A 22,474-nucleotide genomic window follows, 5' to 3' on the forward strand; every position below is an offset into this window, starting at 1 on the left:
GGAAATACACTTTTCTTTTCTTTTTCTTTTCTTTTTTTTTTTTTTGAGACAGAGTCTCCCTCTGTCATCAGGCTGGAGTGCAGTGGTGCAATCTCGGCTCACTGCAAGCTCCACCTCCCGGGTTCAAGCGATTCTCCTGCCTCAGCCTCCTGAGTAACTGGGATTACAGGTGTGTGCCACCACACCCAGCTAATTTTTGTATTTTTAGTAGAGACGGGGGTTTCACCATGTTGGCCAAGCTTATCTTGATCTCTTGACCTCATGATCCACCCACCTCAGCCTCCCAAAGTGCTGGGATTACAGGCATAAGCCACCGCACCCTGCTGGGAAATATACTTTTCAATGCATTTTTCTAGAGAGTCCAGCAGCTGCTTGACCCACCCAAATGCTCAATTTAATGTCTGCTAATTGACATTGTTTGCAGACACAGTTCCCTTGATATTTGGACATCTATGGTTTAGGTCATCTCTAACTTTCTTTTTCCTATTTTTCTGAATCCAATATTAAGGTTTTAGTAATTTAAAAACATTTAATTTGGGCTACCTCAATCTTTAACACCAAGGCTGGATGGTTCCTCTTGACTGAAGAATGAATGAGATTAGAGGGAGGATCAGGCGCCTAGATGGCTTTAGGTTAAGCAATGCTCTTCTTTCCCTAACAGCTACTGTTTCCAAATAAATACTGTAGATGCCAGAGTGTATCTTCGTGGAAGCCTCTGCCATGTTTGCAGTCTCAGAGCATATGGATGTAAATTGCTAGACTGACTCCGTTTCCCAGAGCCTCAGGTGTCCCTGCCTCCACTACAGCAGTCCTAAGGCAGGGGTCTCCGGGCCATTATTGCTTCTGCTGTCAGTACCTGGTAAGCTCGCATTTGTATGTCCCTGAGCCAAAATAAAATCAACAGAAGGAGCATTTGCTGCCTGGGCTATGGAAATGGCAACTCAGTCCTAAATCCACTCATATGCTCATGGCTGGCAATTTAGGAGCAGATAAGAAGACCCAAATTCACCAGTTCTATTTATTTAGTTACGCTAATATTGGATAAACTCATCTGCAGAATTCCATATAGGGATACACTTATCCTCTGATTTTAGAGCATTCAGATCTTTAACATTCTGTACTGTAAAATCAAAATGTTCTGGGATTTCTATGTCTGTTTACTAGGTTCCTATCAGTAAAATGACTAAAGGATTTATGTGCAAAGTTATGGGGTTTAAACCCTTGTTGACATCTACATTGAGAGAAAAATAATGAGCAAATTCATCTACTGTGATGACGTTTTTACTCTTTTTCCCTGAAGGTTTTGTTGATCCTAATTAATAAATAAAATAAAATGTATTTGCATTTTCCTAAGACTGAGATAGCACCTTAGAGAGTGAGGCTCAGTCAACACATTCTTTACTTAATGAGGACTGAAACACCAGTGAGCATAGGGCATGATGCTGCTAAAAGACAATGATATCCTTACATAATATAATCCTTCTGTACACGCCACTCGTAGAGGTATTTTCACCAGAGATTCTAAACTAGGGCATTAAAGAAATTGAAGTAGAGTTAGCATTGATTTCTCTGATTTAGAGACTGTTAAGTTGTTTTATTTCCCCTCTAAAGACTTCCTTGAAAACGTTCACATGCCTTATCCCTGTTCCATATCTGCCCAGGGAAAAGCTATTTTGGATGCGCCCCAAATGGCCATTAGGAAGTCTACAGTGTGCCCCAAGGAGGGGAGTCATTCTGGGAGAAGCCAGGGCCCTATTCCCATGGCTGTCAGCTACCAGTCTGCTTCTTGCTTTTTCAGAGTGGAACTCTCCATGATCTCCAGGAAACAGCTCCAGTCCCCCACCGTGTCCGGAGCCCTGCTTGGAGGAATGAGTAGGGCATTCTGTACCTGAGTAGTTGTTCCTGAGGCTTCAAATAGGGCACTGCACTCCCCTTCATGGTACGCTTCTTTACACTCCCGGCAGAAGGCAAACTGCAAAAGAACACATATCCATTAATTAGGGACATTAGGTTGCATTTGGCAATAACACATTTTTCCTTTTCCAAACTCATTGTATTCATTCCTTTGGCTTGTGCGATAGTTTCTGTATCAAATTACTTTCTTTTGCAAGGAGAAATCAAGTTATATTTTGATGAGATTGTTCACTCTTTACTCAAGAGTGTTCCAAGCACCATAGCAGGGCTACAGAGATGACGGGTCACATTTCCTTCCCTCAAGGTGTTTCCACTCTGGTGGAAGACACAGTGATATGGTTTACTGCATCCCCACCCAAATCTCATCTTGAACTGTAGTTCCCATAATCCCCGTGTGTCATAGGAAAGACCTGGTGGGAGGTAATTGAATCATGGGGATGGTTTCCCTCATGCTGTTCTCGTGATAGTGAGTTCTCACGAGATCTGATGGTTTTACAATGGGGTTCCCCCTTCGCTCGGCTCTCCTTCTTCTTCTTCCTGCCACCATGTGAAGAAGGATGTGTTTGCTTCCCCTTCCACCAGGATTATGAGTTTCCTGAGGCCTACTCAGCCCTGCGGAACTGTGAGTCAACTGAACCTCTTTCCTTTATAAATTATCCAGTCTCGGGTATGTCCTTATAGCAGTGTAAGAACAGACTAATACACACAATAATGCAAATAGATACCCACAGCAAAGTTTAACTGGTATTAGAATGTAAGGAAAAAAACTTCATTCAAGACATTCACATTCAATATTTGTTTGCATTCACAGAAGATTTATATGCCCATGTCAGTGGACTTACTTTTGTATTGAAAGCCTATTGTAGAAATTTGTAAATGGTCGGTTCCACCTATAATTGATAGGTGGAAGCAGGACCTCAGAAAGTAACTATATTTGGAGATAGCGCCTTTAAAGTGGTAAAGGGAAGATGAGGTTGTTAGGGGAGGCCTTATTCAATCTGACTAGTGTCCTTACAGGAAGAGGAGACTAGGACAGAGACATACGGACTGAGAGATGATAAGCAGCATTCACCATGGGACTGAAGATGCCCAAGGGACCAATGCCCTCTACCTGCCATTTTACAAAGAAGAAAGCTGGAAGAGTGAATGCCAGCCAGGCTCATTCAGGGCTGTCTGTCTGGGATCCATGGACCCCTCCAGAAAGCACATCCCATTCTCATCGCCACCAGCCATGCTCTGAAGTTGCTGTCACGGTTGAGTTGTGGGTCAGCAGTGGAACACACCGGACTGGAGTCATCCTCCCATCCCCTGCCACCTGAAACACCTTGGGAACGGTTTCTGTGCCTTGGTTTTCCCCTCGGAAATGCCAGGATAACAGTGATAGCTATCTTATATGACCCTTGGGAGAGGCAGGGAGATAGCACATGCTGAGTGACTGCAAACACAGCATACAATGTGTTCTAAACTTTAAGGAGATGAGGCCAGTCAGGGACTATTTTGCTCCTACTCCATTTCGGAGGAAGGAGTTTCCTCACCAGAAAACTGGTTTCTTTCAATGCAAATTGCTTAATAAGTTGTGGGCAACATCTCCCACAGCAGAAACTGTATTCAGAGAAGGCATTTCAGCAGAGAAGAGAGTGCCATCCACAAGTATGGTGTGTGGATGATAGTGGTGGTCTTGGAGCATAGAGGCAAACTGACAGTATCCTCTTTCCCTTGAGAGGTGGGCTTTATGTCTCTTCTGCTGACAGCCAGATGTGTTGAGTACTTGACTACTAGAATATGGTAGAAATGATGGTGTACCACTTTCTAGGCCCAGGCCTCAAGAAACCAGAAGCTTCCATTTCCTGTTGGGACACTTGCTCTTGAAGCCCAGCTGCCATATGGTAAGGAAGCTCAACAGCCCATGAGATGCCCACATGGAGAAGAACTGCGATAATTTTACAGGGAAATAATCTCTTCAGAGATATGCTACAATTGATCTTCAAGTCATCACTTTTAGCATATTATATTCTTATTTCTTCTCATAGCAGAGAGACTGAACTCAAATTTAGTGAAATGTAAACTTTATTTAAAGGTTGGTGGGAGAGCGTGTGTATGTCAGAATGTCCTCACGCAAATCACCAACATTACCTGGTTTCAGCTTCTGACATCTTATTTTCTCTGAACTAAAAGCGAATTCACTGAATAGTGAGTTGGGTTCTAGGATTTTCTTCTATTTTTGAAAACATTTATCTGTTAATACTTGGGTCTGCCTCACACTCATTCCTCTGCTCTTACATGCTTTGTTGGAAAAATGTGGACGGAAGGCCCAATCAGGGAGCTGGCAATGGGGTCTCAGCCCACTGCTTTCTAGAGAAGCAAATCTGATCCGTTGGTGTGAAAGGGAAAACGCTTCACATCTTATTAGCTTGTGGATGAGATATAAAATCAGTTTCATGGTAGAGGAACACCCTGGAGGTTGATCAGTTTGTCAGAATAAATAGGCCTTTCCTGACACAAAGACATTAAATTCCCTTTCACACCAGTACTACAAAGAATGGACTATTGAGAAATAACAGAAAGGGAAGAGCGTATCAAATGAAAGCCTCCCCATTTTAGCATGGCAAAAGGCAAGCAAATGCTGCAGGAATATTCCGGTGATGACTTCACAGGAACGCACTGGCTAATTTGCTGCTATTCAAAGTATAATTTAAATTTAGATCTATCATGCAGTGGTCCTTCCCAATTAAGTAACATGAATCTGTCTCATGTGCAATGGGGAAACGTCTAGAAGGTCTGATTTGATCTTGAAAATGTTTGGGTTTTCAATTACATTATCCAGAACTCAAGACTCTCAACCTTCAGTTCTCAGGCTACACACCAGCGTGCCCTGTGGTACCATAACAAACTCACAGGGGTGCTCTGGGATATTCTAGAATTTGAAGTAAAACACAGTGTGGCTGATGAATACTATGTGATTTATTAACTCAAGGTAGTTCCCAGTGTTAATGTAGATTGTGCCACTTTCCTTTTGGTGACATTGTATCTTTGCAAAGCTGGGTTTTTGGAAGTTACCAGGATAGTAAGTGCCATGTAAACATCCATTTGGAACAAATATGTGATTGATTGATTGATTGATTGATTGGAACAGAGTCTTGCACTGTTGCCCAGGCTGGAGTGCAGTGGCACCATCTCGGCTCCTTGCAACCTCTTGCCTCCCGGGTTCAAGCAATTCTCCTGTCTCAGCCTCCCAAGTAGCTGGGACTATAGGCGCCTGCCACCACACCCGGCTAATTTTTGTATTTTTAGTAAAGATGGGATTTCACCGTGTTGGTCAGGTTGGTCTCAAACTCCTGACCTCAGGTGATCCGTCTGCCTCGGCCTTCCAAAGTGCTGGGATTACAGACATGAGCCACCGCACCTGGCCAAGATGTGATTATTTTTAAGAATAAAATAAAGCTATTTTTTTCCTTCCATTTATGTGGCTTATCATTTCAGGTAAGTATTAAGTTGTTATGACATTAATTCGTATTATGCTCTGTGGTACAAAATCTTTCATAGCCACAACTGTTAGGCATTTCTTTTGGCCTAGAAATGCCGTGAAAAATGTACTGAGCTGCTAAGGGCATGGTGAACAGAATTCTGGGGAACTCTGGGTTAGGCAGATACAAAACTCCTTCTTGAGACAGTGTTCGGACCAGTTTGCAAACGTTTCCCGTGGCATAGCTGTTTCCAGAGAAAAAGCTTGCCGGGGAAGAAAGCAGACCTAGCTCCAACATTTTCACATCCATTCTGCTGACCTGCATGTCTCATATCTGGGGCGCCTGGATCCATCTTTAACCAACCGTGTAGAAGGCTGAAATTTACCTGGGGATTTGCTCTTACTTAAAAATGGTCTCACATTTGCTGAGGCTCCCTTAAGCTGTATGATACCTCTCCAAACCTTATGAGTAAACATTAACCGAATGGAAGTTAGTATACCAGCAAACATGGAGTATTGCTTGTACCATATACATTTTCAGGATTATCTTCTCTTGTGGTGGATCTAACAAATGTCACCCATTTCTATATAGTTTTTTTTTTTTTGAGAAATTTTAAATGTCTTTAAACAATTATAAAAGTAATACATACTTCTTTCTTTCTTTCTTTCTTTCTTTTGTTTTTGAGACAGAGTCTCACTCTGTCGCCCAGGCTGGAGTGCAGTGGTGCGATCTTGGCTCACTGCAAGCTCCGTCTCCCGGGTTCACGCCATTCTCCTGCCTCAGCCTCCCCAGTAGCTGGGACTACAGGTGTCCGCCACCACGCCCGGCTAAGTTTTTTGTATTTTTAGTAGAGATGGGGTTTCACTGTGTTAGCCAGGATGGTCTCATCTCCTGACCTCGTGATCCGCCTGCCTCGGCCTCCCAAAGTGCTGGGATTACAGGCGTGAGCCACCGCGCCTGGCCCACATACTTATTTCATTGGCTCTCTAAAGTCTATTCCTTTATAGGTTTGATTAGAAGGCAATCAAATACATGGACTGTATTACAGTTCCTGTGATGAGAGTTTTATGTATCAACTTGGCTAGGCTATGGTCCTCAGTTACTCAAGCAGACACTAAGCTAGGTGTTCCTGTGAAGGTATCTTGTAGATGTGATTAGGATCTATAATCAATTGATTTTAAGTAAGAGAGATTATCCTAGATAATCTGAAGGGACCGGATTCAATCTGTGGAAAGGCCTAAGAGCACAACTGAGGCTTCCCTGAGGAAGAAGAGATTTCACCTGTGGACAGCAGCATCAGGCTGTGCCCAAGAGTTCCAGCCTGCCCTTCCTGATGGCCGCCCTGTGGATTTAGGAGGTGCCTACCCAGCCCTGAAACCATGTAAGCCATTTCCTTCCTGTAAATCTCTCCATATATATGTGTATATATACACATATAGATACAATGTGTGCCTGCATGTATACATGTAGGGATCTACACATACATATGCATATATGTGTGTATGTGTATATATATTTGATATAAGCATCCTGCTGGTCTGGTCTCTCTGGTGAAGCTCTGGCAGATAAAGCTCCTATAGAAAAAATTTATTTTAATAGAGGTGGGGTTTCACCATCTTGGCCAAGCTGGCCTCGAACTCCTGACCTCGCGATCCACATGCCTTGGCCTCCCAAAGTGCTGGGATTACAGGTGTGAGCTACCAATACAAAAATTGGCTGGGCATGGTGGCAGGCACCTGTAATCCCAGCTACTTGGGAGGCTAAGGCAGGAGAATCATTTGAACCCAGGAGGCAGAGGTTGCAGTGAGCCAAGATTGCACCATTGCACTCCAGCCTGGGCAACAGGGCAAGACTCTGTCTCCCAAAAAAAAAAAAAAAAAGAAAAAAGAAAAAATTTAACAAGGTCACTTTATTCCCAATCTTTTGCAAAAGAACTGATGTAATGAAAACTATTTAAACTTTCCCTGTTATTTGCAAAATTATAGTTCAAACCTCTCTCTCTAAATATTTATGTGTGTGTGTATATATATATTTTAAATTCCAGGCAGCCATATGGCAAATTCTTCTCAGAATTCAACACCAGGAGAAAGTTCACCACTTCCAATAGTGTGGTGGTTTCCTTTTATTTGACAATGAATGTGGTTACCTAATACATTCTCCTTGGTATGTTTTCAAGCTTAAAAGCTTGGTGCCACCGATGACTCTAGTCATCAGCTTATCCTAAATGCCTAAAAGGAGGTATAGAATTTTAAAAAAACTATTTAATAAAGGCTAAATTCAATAAGTCAGTTTTTTTCTATTGCATAGTAGCTAAACGATTCTTAACACGGAAGTAATATTTTTGCCTTGCAACTAATATGTGTTGAGTATTTACTTTTAGGATGAGTAAAATCTTGGCCCTAGGCAACATATAAAAGAATAGCACACTGGAATCTGTGAAATCATGTACTAGGTCTTTATATGTTTAAATACCAGATATAGATTAGTGTTTAGAAGCGAACCCTTTGAAGTAGGGAGACCCAGAGTCTGAGGCCTCCTGGATCATTTATTATCTGTGTGATCCTAACATCTCTTTGCTTGAGCTTCTTTGCATCTACAAAGAAGAAATAATAAGGTAATGAATATTTAACACAGTTTCTGGTACACAGTAAACACAACAACACAACAAATAGTTTTCTCCATGAGGCTATGATGTTTAACAAGTGGTAAGGGTCTGTAGAAAAATAAGAGGGTAGTAAGTGCCTTGTTGATTAAAGCAGTTCCCAGTATACTGTTAATAATGACTATTATGTGAATCTCAGGTGAAACTGACACCTCCCCAGAAATGCCATGCTTGTAAACTACTCATAAGACTGCTGTCTAGAAAGGGATGAGGCCTCTCTTTGCTGGAATACATGCTGAGGTAAGTTACTGCCAGCCCCCTTAGACACTCCGTACTCCGTACTACCAGAGAGCTATGTGAATGGCCCATCATGTCACTCATTCAATATCATGTCAGTGCAGTAGTCATTTGATTGATGTTTGAGTTTGATTTCCCATATTTCCATAATGAACACATTCAAAAGGGGCTGTACATGTACTTTCTCTTTGGAAGCACGAAAAGGAAGCAAATGAACAGCTTCTAATGCAATTGGAATATTCCAGTGGCTGCTGATCAATCAGGTTGAGAGTCAATAGGTACCTACAAGCAATGACCCTTAAAATAAGGTTTGGATCCTTAAAGTTGAATGATCTCTCTCTGAAAGCCAAGATTTCTTTGTGCCTGTTTTCTATCATGGCTGCATCTATTATAAAAGCATTCTATTATGTGCCATTTATTTTTCGTCCACAGCTCTGAAATTCTGTGTTAAAAGAATAGGAGAGAATCAAATACCATCTTAGGACCCCTTACTAGAGTCAAGGGAAACATCAAAGGGATGAAGCACACATTTGTACTTCTTTGGGAATAGATGAAATATTTTTCTTTTTGGTGTGTAGCTTTCCAGAAGATGGCAGCAGAGATATGTAAGTCCAGCCTCCCTGTGTTAAAAGGAATATATCAAAAGAAGAAATCTCCCTACCAGTGACCAGCCGCTGATATATGCAAAACTCGTTCTGACAAGACAGTGCCACAGAACGGAGATGGTGTTAGATTATAATGCATTAAAACACAATTTTGAAAAGAAGAAAGTAAGGTTATTTCCTTTCAAGTACACAACATCTTAAAATCACAGACTCTCGTGGTGTGAGGCAATCTTAAACTGTGCTAAGCTCCAAATGCAAACAGATGTAGACAATGTTCTATGTGTGGTCTCCAAAGGGCCAAAAAGAAGGAATTTTCAGAAGGCTGGATACGGCTCTGTAGAGTAGCCACATTCCTTTGTCTTTCTGTACTAAGACCCAAGGGTATTAAACAATGCCAATTAGTTTCCCACAAAATACTATGACCTCTAACACCCTGCAGCCCTAGGCTTATTTTTGTTTTAGGTTTGCTTTTTGAACAGGCCCTTACTTTCTTTGGTTTAATTTCCATTCATACAAGCTCTTAAAACATCCCCGAAAATCCCCTTTTCTTGCACCATCATCTGTCTCATCAAGGGCGTGCACGTAACCATCCCATCTTTCAGTCGTGCGGTCTGCACTGACCCACTCGCTGTGAGTACTGTCTAGCAGGAAATTTTATTACTACTTGTCTCAGAGCTAGGGCCCCTCAGAGAGGATGAGTTCATGCCACGAGGAGAAAAGACCCACTCAGCTTCCTTTCAACAGGCTGAGCTCAGCACCTCACATTAAAAGATACATGATAAGGTGGTGTTCCTGGTGGTGATTCTGCTGGGAATGAACTATCCAGTCTATAATGATGGACAAAGACATTTACGTTTACTTCCTATTCCAAAATAGTTTTGATTTTTTACTGTAACTTACAGGGAAAGTAAACTTAAAAATGTTTATTGGCCATTTATTATTTTCTTTAAGAGAGTTACTGACATATAATTTGCAGAGCCATGGGTTTTTAAAAAGTAGGTATTTTTTGAATGCAAAATACGTGCAGGTAGCACAAATTCAAAAGGTATGTAGTGAAAAATGTCTCCTTTCCTCCTTGGTCAGCTACGTAGCTTCCCAGAGATAATCACTGTCACCTGTTTGCATAGGTGTTGTTCCAGAAATATATCATGCACTCAATCATCAATTTATGCTATTTTTAAACAAAAATAGCCTATAAAACATTGTATAATGTGCTGTACCCTGTTCGTTAGTTTTTCATTTAATGCATCTTACAGATGGCTCTCTATTAATACACAGAGAGCTGCTCCATTCTTCCTGAACAGCCACACAACATTCCAGTGGATAGATGTGCCTTCGTTCATTTCACCAGCCCCTCCGATAAGCGTTTAGGTCCTTCCAATATTTTGCCATCACAAACAAAGCTGCAGGGAGTGTCCTGCTCTTCAGGTCATTTCACACATGTGAAAGGAAATCTGTAGCAGAAATTTCTACACATGAAATGGCTGGGTCCAAGGGCATTTGGACTTTCCATTTTGATTGCTTTTGCGAGCCTTGTCAGTCACAGGCTTAGCAACAAGGTGTGTGGAAGCTGCTTCCCCAACACACCGTGGTCTCAACGACTGACTTTGTCAAGCTGCATTAAAAGAATATCAAATACATCCCAGCACTTTTGCTAAGACCTTCTTTATACATGTTGTGTCGCCACAGAGGTGTGTTCCTAGCCAAAGCAATTACTCCAAGCCACGTTTAAGTCTTGTCTACACAGCTAAAGCTGGGTCAGGAGTGGCCTGTGGTCAGGCCCACTCTGACCTTCCTCAGCTCAACACACATGGAGCTGGTCATCTCATTCTCATGGGCGGGAATCTGGCCTGCCTGCCAGGAAAGGACTTGAAATGAATCTAAGCTCAGTGGCTTTAAACAGAGACAGTCCACAAATTGGAGATCCAGGTTAGAGAGAAAGAAACAGCAGATGGGGGAACGACAGCTTCCCTCACTTGTGGCTGTGTCCTGAGCCTCAGCTTTGCAGACCTGGCTCTCAGTGTCACTTGCCAGGTGCCCTGACTGCAGCAGTCACCAGAGGACAGAGGAAGCTGGGGTGGGAGTGCTGTACGGTAGTGACTCTCGGTCCCTAACCCCCACTTCCTTTCTTACTCTCTCTTTACTGTAACCATTTCCGAAAACAATTCCTATGGGGACAATCCTTATCTTCCAAGGTCCCCGGCTCTTGCATTTGTGTCATGGTTTACCTTGTTCCCAAAGGCTAAGGTAGGACCTGGTTGCAAGCTGGAACTCGTGTTCAATGATATTGTTCACACCATCCTGTTCATCTAAACAAACTTCTTGGTGGGTGAATTTCTATATCTAACTGAGAATTCCTTTTACCATCCTGCAAGGCCTGCCCAATTTTGCTTTAAAATGGGCATGTCTCAGACCTTATGGAGCAGTTGGCTCCTCCTAGAACTGGAGCACTGGTCACAGAGTATCAAATTCAATGCCACTTTCAAATATTGCCATTCATTAGTAGGTCCATTCAAATATTGCCATTAATTAGTGAACATGTTTGAATATGGCCATTCATTAGTAAAATGCACAGCATATGTCTTCTATAATTTTTAACTGGTCTCTAATCCTCGTGACCTTATCATTTACAATCTGCAGCGAGGCACTAGACTCTGTAAAAATGATTACACTTCGCCAGTAAAAATGTGAAATCCAAGCCATATGGCAATTTGAGCCCAATTTGTCCCATGTGCCTGTGGGCATCCTTATGCTCTCTAGCACAGCAGGGGAGGCAAAATGCTTCCCCTGAACACCTGGGCCCGCCCTGGGCAACTTGGGGCAAGGCCAGCTTTCGAAAGGGGCCCGACTATGTTTGGGGACACCCTGCCAGCACATCTTACAGACTTTTATCTTTGGAGGTTTTGCAGCTCCTCAATGATCAATCAATCAATCAATCAGTCAGTCAAAATGATATAGTAACCCTTTATTTTATGTTGAGCAGTCTCATAGGTGCCCTGCAGGTATACCTGTGCTGGCCCCTTTCCCCTGCAGCCTCAGCCAAAATGATCAAGGCACTCTTTCTTACACGTACCTCTATTAAACAGTTTCATCTTCTATATGAAACGGTCTCCACCTATCCACTCTTCTAAATGGATAGGATTTGTATCTTATTCATCTTTGTCTTCCCAAGATCCAGATGCTAGAACATAGTAGGTGATCGGTGTCTCTTTGTGGCAAGCCAGGTGCTGGAGTCAAGTAGCTTACAGCTAAGGTGGATGTTTATAAAGAACAAAAGAGCTGGAGGACAATTGTGTACTCCATGATACAATGTACACTCATGGGTTGAATTGAATATTCTTGTGTAAGACTCAAGGGTCCCACAGAAGAGATCCAGGTGGGTTGAGGTCGGTGGGCAAGAGCACGTGGAGATGGCATTTGTTTTTCTGTCCTTCACATTTGCCCCTTCAGGGAGCAGTTCTAACATCAAGCTTAATCGATCGCCTCTCTTCTAACAACTTCTCAGAATCTATTCCACCCTTCCCAACTCCTCTTTTAAGATGCACTTTGCCTATTGCATATTTCCATTTGGATAGGTTGCAGTCACCTCAAATTCAAGTCAATTCTACTTCCATGTGATTACCATGAAGTTGCAAGGACCTAACAGAGTAATGGGAATCATCAAACCTTTGCAGAATGAACAAGCAGTAGTAGCTGGAAAAGCCTCAACTTCTGAGAAGCAGAAGAGGATAGCGCAGTGTTGAGGGAACCCAGCACTGAGAATGGAGAGGTCAGTCCCGAGTACAAGAGGAATAACTAAGACTTTCTGCCAGGGAAAGTACTTTAGCGACCTTGGAGGCCACAATCTTGGTCCAATGGTTCAATGGTTAGCTAGATTCCGAAGCTAAGGTCACAGGCATGATGGGGTGGAGAAGGCTTCACAACAGAGAGCTCTCAATCAGTCTGAAAACAGCAAAAGATGATGAAAAGAGAGAGAATGGAGATTCTAGCAAGAGAGGGGGCAGGATGGGAGTGAAGTTCCAGAGAAAGTCAAGGCCAGGGAGACACACTCAAAGGTTTATGGCTTTCAGTGGAGGAGGACTAAGTTTTGCAGCAAAATCCTGGGAGAGTCACATTGATGAGAAAGTTTTCTCAAGAAGATGACGCCCGTGCCCTTGGTCTTCCTAACAGAGCACCATAGCAGCTCAGAATCTTCTGGAGTCTAGTGAGAGAGGAGAGTCACAGATAGAGAGGAGGTTGAAACAGTTACTGTCAGCTGGAGCATCCATGAGACACGAATTGAAGGAGCGCCCACCCATGTTCATAACTAAATTCACATCACAGCACTGGCTCTAGTTAGTTCCCTAGAATGTGGTTCCCAGACCAGCAGCATCAGCATCACCCAGGAGCATGTCAGAAAACCCGAATCTCAGGCCCCACTCAAGAAATACTAGACCAGAATCTTTCATTTTACCAGGATCCCCGAGTGACTTGTATGCACCATTTAGAGACCCTGTTCTAGCTCATTCATTCAACCAAAAGTTCCTGAGTGTACACCATGCATTGCTGGGACCTGCAAAGATGTAGAACGTACGCAATTTCCAGTTTCAGAGGAGTCACAATTCACCTCTCCCTCGCTCTACCCAACCCTCCCTCCATTCCACAAGTACTCATAAAGCATGTGCTGTATGTGAATGGTAAGGCACTGGCCATTCTTCGTGGCCTCACAGAGTTCATGGTCAGCTGTGTCCTGGTTATATGGTGGATGCGAGGTTCCATGGGAGCAGAGTGTTGAACCTGGGCGGTGCAGGTTGCAGTGAGGAGATAGGAGTGAGGAGGTTACAGACAGGAGACAGGGACATATTGGGTAGAAGAGGGCAGTTCCCCAGCAAAGGCCCCACCTTCAAGCCTGGAAACTCATGGCCCTAAATGGGAACAGGCATTCCTGTTTTCACACCCAAATGTTGCCTTTTGGCCTGCCATGCCCCCCATATCCTGTCCCCATATAAACTCCAAACCCCAGGCTCCACGAGCAGAAGAGCAGCAGAGAAGGAGAGAAGAGAAGGAATACCTGAATGTTGAGAGGAGTTCTGCTGCAGACAGAGAGGAGATTGGCTGCTGGATGGCCAAACTCCAGAGGAAGATCATCTTTCCACTCCATCCCCTTTCCAGCTCCCCATCCATCACACTGAGAGCCACATCCACCACTCAGTAAAACCCTGAATTCACCATCCTTCAAGTCCATGTGTGACCTGATTTTTCCGGACACCAGACAAGAATTCGGAGTATGGAAAGCTGTCACACTGGCCCTCTGCCCTTGCAAAAACACAGACAGTCCACTGCGCTGTTTAACACTTAAGCTGTCTGTAGACAGCAAAGTTAAAAGAGCGCACTATAACATACAGCCACTTGGGCTTTGGGAGTCGCAGGCAACCACCCCTAGACGCTACTATAAGGCCAGAGCCCAGAAACACTCATCCTAGCTCCTGCACCTGCCCATCTGCATGCTCCCCCTCCCATGAGGAGTTTGAGCGGTGGTGGTGGCTGAACAGATAAGCCAGACACCTGTCGCATGTCCTGCGATGGGGGTGGGTCAGGGAACTCTCCTGTTTCAGCAGGAAGAAGAGGAAGGTGAACTGGGACCAATGGAGTTTGCTGGAAATGATAGCCCCCAGAGAGTACCAACCCAAGTGTGAGGGATGATGCTAGCACTCCAGTGTAATTCACTCTGCTAGTGTAATTCTGCAACACTTTTGTCTTTTTGATTTTGAAACCACCGTGAAAGGATACAGCCTAGAACAGTGCTGTCCAGTTGAAACAGCAAGAATTTTTAATGGTCTAGTAGCTATATGAAAAAAGGAAAAAGAAACAGGTAAAATTAATTTCAGTATTTTACTTGACTAAATATATTCAAAATTGTATCATTTCAACATGCAATCGATATGAAAATTGGTAATGAGTTATTTTACATTCATTTTTACTAAGCTTTTGGAATCAGGTCTGCTTTTGCACTTTCAATGCATCTCAGTTGGTACTAGCCCTATTCTATGGGCTCAGGAGCCTCACGTGGGCACCATGTTGGACAGGAGCCTCCCGGGGCTGGCGGCCACCATGCTGGACTGTGCAGGTCTCCAAGGACCCTGCAGTCTGAGGACTCCTTGCACCATGCAGAATTCAGTTAAGGGGCCACAGAACAAAAGTGACAGAACACCTCCAATATTTTAGAAGAAAGTTGGATGAGGTGAGGTAGGGACATGGGGAAGATTAGAAAATTAAACCTAATCTTTTTTTTGAGATGGAATTTTGCTCTTGTCGCCCAGGCTGGAGTGCAACGGCACAATCTCAGCTCACTGTAACCTGTACCTCCTGGGTTCAAGCAATTCTCCTGCCTCAGCCTCCCAAGTAGCTTGAATTATAGGCACATGCCACCACGCCCAGCTAATTTTTGTATTTTTAGTAGAGACAGAGTTTTGCTTTCACCATATTGGCCAGGCTGGTCTCCAACCCCTGACCTCAGGTAATCCACTCCCCTCAGCCTCCCAAAGTGCTGGGATTACAGGCATGAGCCACCACACCCGGCCAAAAATTAAACATATTCGAAGACAAAGAAATTCAGGTTTTTTTTTTTTTTTTTTTTTTTCTAATAAAGGATGCTCTGTTTATTTTCAGCCTTTGGACGACCCATATGAGTTTCACTTCATACTGTGTTGAAGAAAAGAGCTGCAGGGGACAGAAAATCAGTCAAATTAAAGAAAATATGAGGCGTAACTGTCCTGCAGAGAGAGCACATGAATTTTTCTGCCACACGCTCTGAGTCATTTGTTAAAGAAAACCAGAAAATAAGAACTGTCCCGGGTTATCGCTAACTTTCACCATGTCTCTGCTTGTCTGATTTACTTGTTTGCACACTTTGTCAAATCTTAGACCAGGGACGGATAGTGTCCAGACCATTATTCTAGGGGAAGACTGTTGATCAGAGTACGCGGCAAACAAACATCTGTTTCTGAAGACTGCAGCACCATCCTTCATTATAGAATGAGCTTAATAAACATGTAGTCATAGAAATCCACCATTCACATAAGTTTTGGCCTGGTGTTATTGCAGTCTCTTAATTTAGCCAACAAAGAAGGTTGGGTCAAAGACACCTGCTTTTGTATGTAAAGTATCAGGCTGGAAGACTTGATCTGGCACGGTTTTAGCAACAGGACTTTCATTTGTGATAGTTTAGTCATGTCCTGGGGAATTGAGGAGAAGATCCACCCTACCAAAGGCCAGTCATACTTTAGCACCAAAGAATTAATTTTAAAAGTTAGAGTTGGCTGGGCACAGTGGCTCACATCTGTAATTTCAGAACTTTGGGGGGCCAAGGTGGGCAGATCACCTGAGGTTAGGAGTTTGAGACCATCCTGGCCAACATAGTGAAACCCGTCTCCACTAAAAATACAAAAACATCAGCTGGGCGTGGTGGTGAGCGCCTGTAATCCAGGCTACTCAGGAGGCTGAGGCAGGAGAATGGCTTGAACCCAGGAGGCAGAGGTTGCAGTGAGCCGAGATAGCGCCACTGCACTCCATCTTGGGCGACAAGAGCGAGATTCTGTACCCGCCCACAAAAAAAAACTAAAAAAAAAAAAAAGAAAAAAAAAACTAAAAAAAAAAAAATTTAGAGTGCTGATTTGGATTTTACCCTTGAAGTTAAGCACACACTAACGACAGAAGCTGAAATAAATCCCCCAAATATCTCAAAACACTTTCTAGGCACGTGTCTCTCCACGAGATTCTCAGACAGCTGCATTTGGATTTCCAGGGGCTGGAATGGAGCTCAGGTGTTTCTGCCCCAGAATCTCTGCCAGAAATGATTATTCATGAATGTTCTGGCTCAAAGGGAAAGAGAGAAGATGAGAGATCCAGAAGTTTATTCACATACCAATCTCGCTGGAGCGAAGCTGTTAATGCTTCTACTTATGTTCTTAAGGCCTCTTAAAGAAGGTTCCCAGCTCGGGGCTGGGTAATAATGGTGGAAGCATTTCCCACATTATCCTCCTGATATGCATCTCTGCCCTGACTAGCAGACAATGGTGAGAGCCAGAACCACTTAGAGAGCTGATTGTCATCACGGCCCTGACAGTCTCAGCGGCAGGCCGGGCTCTAAAGGCTCCTCTGGATGCCTGTTGGCCAAAGATAACTCATGCCTCGGGGGGTCGTGAGCAGGAGGTGAAGCCAAATGCCTTCAGTGACCTGAAAAATGTTATCTCCCAGCAACACGCACACCTTGCAGTGTCTTACGAAATTATAAAATAAAACCCAGACTTATAAGACTCTTCCCCTGCCTAAGTTTTTTTTTTTTTTTTTTTTTTTTTTTTTTCTCTCTCTCTCTCTCTCTCAATTTTATTGCTTTGCTAAGGACATAGAAAGCAAACTAATTAAATGACAGCTAAAGAGCAAGTATCTCGATGGTGTCCCAGGGCGGCTGAGATAATGGGCGGATCTCAGGTGAGTCAAGGAAATGCCACAGACATTGCTGCCTCTCTACTAATAAATAGCTTTTTGGTCCCATAACATGAGAGACATGCTGGAAGCTGTAGGGGAACAAAAGATGGCTACCCGCTACTCTCCAAGGTTCTTTGGCTGGGCTATTGATTAAAATGGCATATAAACAGATTAACAGGAGAAAGAGCATATTCAATTCTGTACACATGAGAGTCCCACAAAATATGGGACTCCAAGAAGGGTTAGATGATGGAAGCCTACAGAGCTATATCCTCGACACAGAAAAGAACAGGAGCTTGGGGATTCTTGTGTGGGAGGCGGTTAGAGGAGGGTGAGGAGAAGAATTGCAAGGCGAATAAAGGTTGTCTTGTTATGTAGATAAACAATCTCTCAGGTAATAAAATTTGTCTCCCGAGCAGCCCTGAGCAGAACAGGCAGTAGTCTCTCCAGGCATGGTGTCCATGTACCAATCTTCCCTGGCTGATACAATTCCCTGGGAGGGGATTCACTACAATTGAGATCCATCAATTGTATTCACGGAGAAGCAAGTTCAGAGAAAGGCCTTCCCTGATTTTGCTGTTCCCCAAGTGTCCTCTGTTAAGGAGTCAGCACACTAAAGCACCACATTTTGGGGTGGCATTTCCTGAACTCCTGCAAAGCTGAATAACAATGGAGAGTGAAGTATCAACTGTTCTCAGTGCTGGGCGCCCTTCCTCCTTCTCGATTTAGTGACACAGACTGTTAGAACTGTAGGGCCCTCAGAGAGCTGATAATCTGTAGGGTGGAATACGGCCCCTTTTTCTTCTGGCTCTCTTAGTAATATCAGGACCTAATATTCTATATTTTTAAAAGTTGCCTAACTACGTAGATCATGCCAAGCACTAAGAAAAGCACAAAAAAGCAATATTTTTTGAATAATAACAATGATCTAACTCCTTATTCTTTGAAATCCCATCTCTGTGATGAGAACCAAATTTTCAAAAGGCTAATAGCTCACAAAGGGCCCTTTACTGTTGTCCTATGGAGAAGCGGAAAACCACTCATGGGGTCAGTTATTGTTCTGAATCAGATAATTCCTTTATCTCACAAGCATTTGTTGAGAGGATGCTTCTCTCTGGCAGTGCAGGGCCTCAGGGCAGGAGCACATAATGACTCTGCCCAGTCTCTGTGAGAATCGCTCTCTGGAGAGCCACGCTCACATCCTGTGCTCCTCAGTCTCTCTTCTCCCAGCCCTCCTTTGCCTAGATGACTTGGAATAGGGATTGCTATGGTTTGAATGCTTGGCCTCTCTGGAACTCATGCTGAGATTTTATTGATGTGAGGTCTTTCAGAGGTTATTAGGTTATTAGGGCTCCACTCTCATGAATGCAGTAATGCTGTGAGGTGGGAGTGGGTAACTGTGGGGAGGGGCTTTGTGAGAAACCTTCTCTCTCTCTCACATGTGCCCTTGCCCTTCTGCCTATCTGCTGTGGGATGAGCCTGGCCAGATGCCAGCAGCATGCTCTTGGACTTCCCAGCCTCTGGAACCAAGAGCCAAATAAACTTATCTTTATAAATTACCCAGTCTGTGGTATTCCATTATAGCAACAGAAAACATTCTAAGGGGTACTCTGATTCCCCATTAGGAAATCTCTTTGGGCAAACCTCCCTGATTCCAGGCCTTTGGTTTCTCCTATGTGCTCTCACCACTCTGTATTGACCTGACCCTAAATCCCTCCACCCTGCACTGGTTATTTCCTTATCCATCACCCCCACTAGACTCAAGTTCCCAATTGTCTCACCCATGTATTCTGAGAACTGCTATCCAAGTACTTGGCTCTGACTAGGAGCTTAATAAAGGTTTATTCTAAGAAGAAGAGAAAGAAGAACACAGGCACCCATATAGAAAATTGTGTGGCAACGCATAGGTGGGATGACAGAGGTTAGAGCAGTCACAGAGGAGGAAATGACTTGTTTTCCCTGGACAGTCTGTCCAAATTCCACAGCCCCAGTGACACTTCATGTCTTGAAGGGTAAACAAGATTCATCAAGATGCAAACAAGACAACTCTATAAATTGAGCTAATATCATCAGTGTCCATGAGCCACTGGACGTAGTTTCTTATCTCAATGACCCCAATGGCATCTGCAAAATTTAGTTAAGATTCAAAATTAAGAGACCAAAAATGTGTCGGGGTGTCTCTGAGTTTACATTATCTGCAATAATTCATTTCTATGGTTCCGTGTTCAGAAAGAGTTTTCTGCAGGAAAATTTATCATGGTGTATATCACTCCCTGCACAATGACACAAGTCAAAATGAAATATTTTCCATGGGAAGGCTCTGTTTCTAACGATTGAACTGCTTATTCAGATAAGTCACTGAAATGGCACAGATGGCCATACCTGCCCCTTTATTGCTACAGAGAACCTGACATCCTCTTTCAAGTCAGTAGCAACATACTTCTAAGAAACAGAATGCAAAGCTGTAAATACTGCAGTGGAATGGAGTTCCAGCAGAAAAGTATATGTTCCTTTAAAGTCATAAAAAGGGGACCTAATTCTTCTCTTACGGGATGGTCTGATATAGGTTTAATGTTTTATATTTTCATTGAAGGCAGGACGATTGACTAAATGATAACATTGCTTCCCACCTTCTCCTCCAGCTCCGACTCTTCAAACTGAATGCTGATTTATCTCCCCAAATATCTCACAGGCCTTCACTTTATTATGGGCCAAGAACACATGGCAATGGGTGAAATAGGTTTGGTCACACAGTGACAAGATTTACAATGGGATTTGGGGGAAAAGTCATTAGTTGTCATTTGTCATCCTGTGTTCATGCCCCTCTTTTTCAAGATTGCTGTTTAAAAGTGGGTCCGACCGGGCATGGTGGCTCATGCCTGTAATCTCAGCACTTTGGGAGCCTGAGGCAGGTGGATCACATGTGGTCAGGAGTTTGAGACCAGCCTGGCCAGTGTGGTGAAACCCCATCTCTACTAAAAATGCAAAAATTAGCCAGGCCTGGTGGCGCAGGTCTGTAATCCCAGCTACTCGGGAGGCTGAGGCAGGAGAATTGCTTGAACCCAAGAGGTGGAGGTTGCAGTGAGCCAAGATCGTGCCATTGCACTCCACTCCAGCCTGGGTGACAAAGCAAGACCCTGTCTCAAAAACAAAATAAAATAAAATAAAGATAAATAAATAAATAAATAAATAAATAAATAACTGTGGGTCCACCATAATCAGCATTTTGGGCCAGTTTCCAGGAGAAAGGAAAGGGAAACTGAGGGTCTATGAGTGCTCACAGCCAGACAGGCTCATGTTCCAAGTCTTGTACCCACTGGGCAATTTGAGAAGTGGCAACAGGGGATCAGCAGAAGGGTTAACTGCCAAGTCTACACCAGTTCCTACCAATTTGGCCGTCCAAATAGATTTTTCCTTTAAAGTAGACTTTTCCTCCCATTAATTTGGAAAATGATGCTTTTCCTTGCTGAAGAGGAATGTCAAGTTAATTTCAAGGATCTAACATAAACATACATCTGACACTGGCTCAACATTAGAAGTAAACCCACCTCCTTAGAGCACTAGGAACAAACCTGATAAGGGAAGCTGGGGATTGGTCTCTGGATGGAAATGACCCTCACAATCTCCTGGCTTTGTGTTTTTTTCATATATATATATATATATATATATATATATATATATATATATATATACATACACACACACACACACACACTTGATTTCATATATATATATATATATATATATATATATATATATATATATACACTTGATTTGAGCTAAGTGTTGATTTGCAGTAAAATCTTCCCAGTCAGCGTCCACTTTCCTCATTTTTTTCCAAAGTCATGAAGTTTAATTTGATGTTATCTCAAATGTGTGGAGATCCACTATGGGCACATTTCAGCTATTTTTCTCAAATCCACCAAAAACGTAAGATGGTTGCTTTCAAGTTCTTATTTTACAGCAAGATGTCTGCTCAGTATACAGAAACTTTTTAAAAGGTTCAACCACTGTAACTTGATAGGAACTTCCTATTTTGTTTCTTTGAATGGTACCCTAAGTTCTGCTTTATCATATCAGTAACAACAGGATTTTGAGTGCAATGCTTTATATAGCACAACAAAATGGCTTCTTAGTATTAGCCCAAAGGAAATGTGTTTTGGGTTAATGGCAATACTGTGACTTTCGATAAAAACTCCTTTTGCCCTGGTTATTTCCATTCTCTGCAAGCAAAATGGATCCTTCTCTCTTTGTGTTCAGTGATGAGCAAGCATTTCAAATGTACATACAACTTGTTTCTGTCAATCAGTGATTCACGCCAAGTCATGTTCAATCATGTTACCACAATCTGGGATTCGCAAATCTGTAAGCATTTCTCAGACAATGAATTATGTCAACACAATTGCACCATCACTGATGGACTTGGAAATGCAGCTAGAACTGAAGAGGAGTGTCTCGGCACTGCTGCTATGGGTAAGGACAGAGCTTCTGGCTGACTTGGAAACACCATGAGCTTAGGCCAGCCAAGGTTTGGGCTCGTTGGATATTTTCAACAAAAGGGGACTTCGGAGAAATTTAATTAAGATTTATTTTAAATTAAGATCACCAAATTATATTTACATAAAAGCCTCTATAATGAGTATGCTATATTTGTCATTAAAATGTCTTCATATTTTTATAAATATGGTTTCACAATTTTTTACAGAGTCATAATCTACATGAAAAACAAAAAGTCATACCAAACTTATAACTGCTAAGAGATATGTTAATGGCAATTAATCATGAGTGAGTCATAAATATAGAAGTACACTGACTTGATAAATAAGAAACAATATTGCTTCTCATTTGGCAAAGCTGAAAAGGGAGGGGCTGGGGAAGCGGTCAGCTGCACTCGGTGGGAGGCTCTGCACACTGGCACAATTGTTTGCTGGGAGGTAATTTAACAGGACTGAAATGCCTTCATTCTAAGATGACATTAATGGTAAAAAGCACCTTCAATTTAATAGTGGCTTGATCAAAGAAAGAAAAGCCCCATTATATTACCATTGTAAACACCCACATCAATTTAAAATATCCTGATTTCAGAAATGTTAAAATACACAAAAAAGTGCTTCTTAGAGTTGAGG

At 42.8% G+C, this 22,474-nt stretch overlaps 1 protein-coding gene across 4 annotated transcripts in view; it reads right to left on the bottom strand.

Moving 5' to 3' along the window:
• Nucleotides 1–22,474, bottom strand: part of PRKN (parkin RBR E3 ubiquitin protein ligase) — a 1,383,066-nt gene that overhangs the window by 37,839 nt on the left and 1,322,753 nt on the right. For all 4 annotated transcript variants that reach the window (XM_050789300.1, XM_050789297.1, XM_050789298.1 and 1 more), the window contains one exon: nucleotides 1,889–1,972. In XM_050789300.1, coding sequence (XP_050645257.1) covers nucleotides 1,889–1,972 — 84 coding nt within the window. The remainder of the gene's footprint in view (nucleotides 1–1,888; nucleotides 1,973–22,474) is intronic.

The sequence above is a fragment of the Macaca thibetana genome, chromosome 4 (assembly GCF_024542745.1).
Source record: "Macaca thibetana thibetana isolate TM-01 chromosome 4, ASM2454274v1, whole genome shotgun sequence".
Lineage (NCBI taxonomy): Eukaryota > Metazoa > Chordata > Mammalia > Primates > Cercopithecidae > Macaca > Macaca thibetana.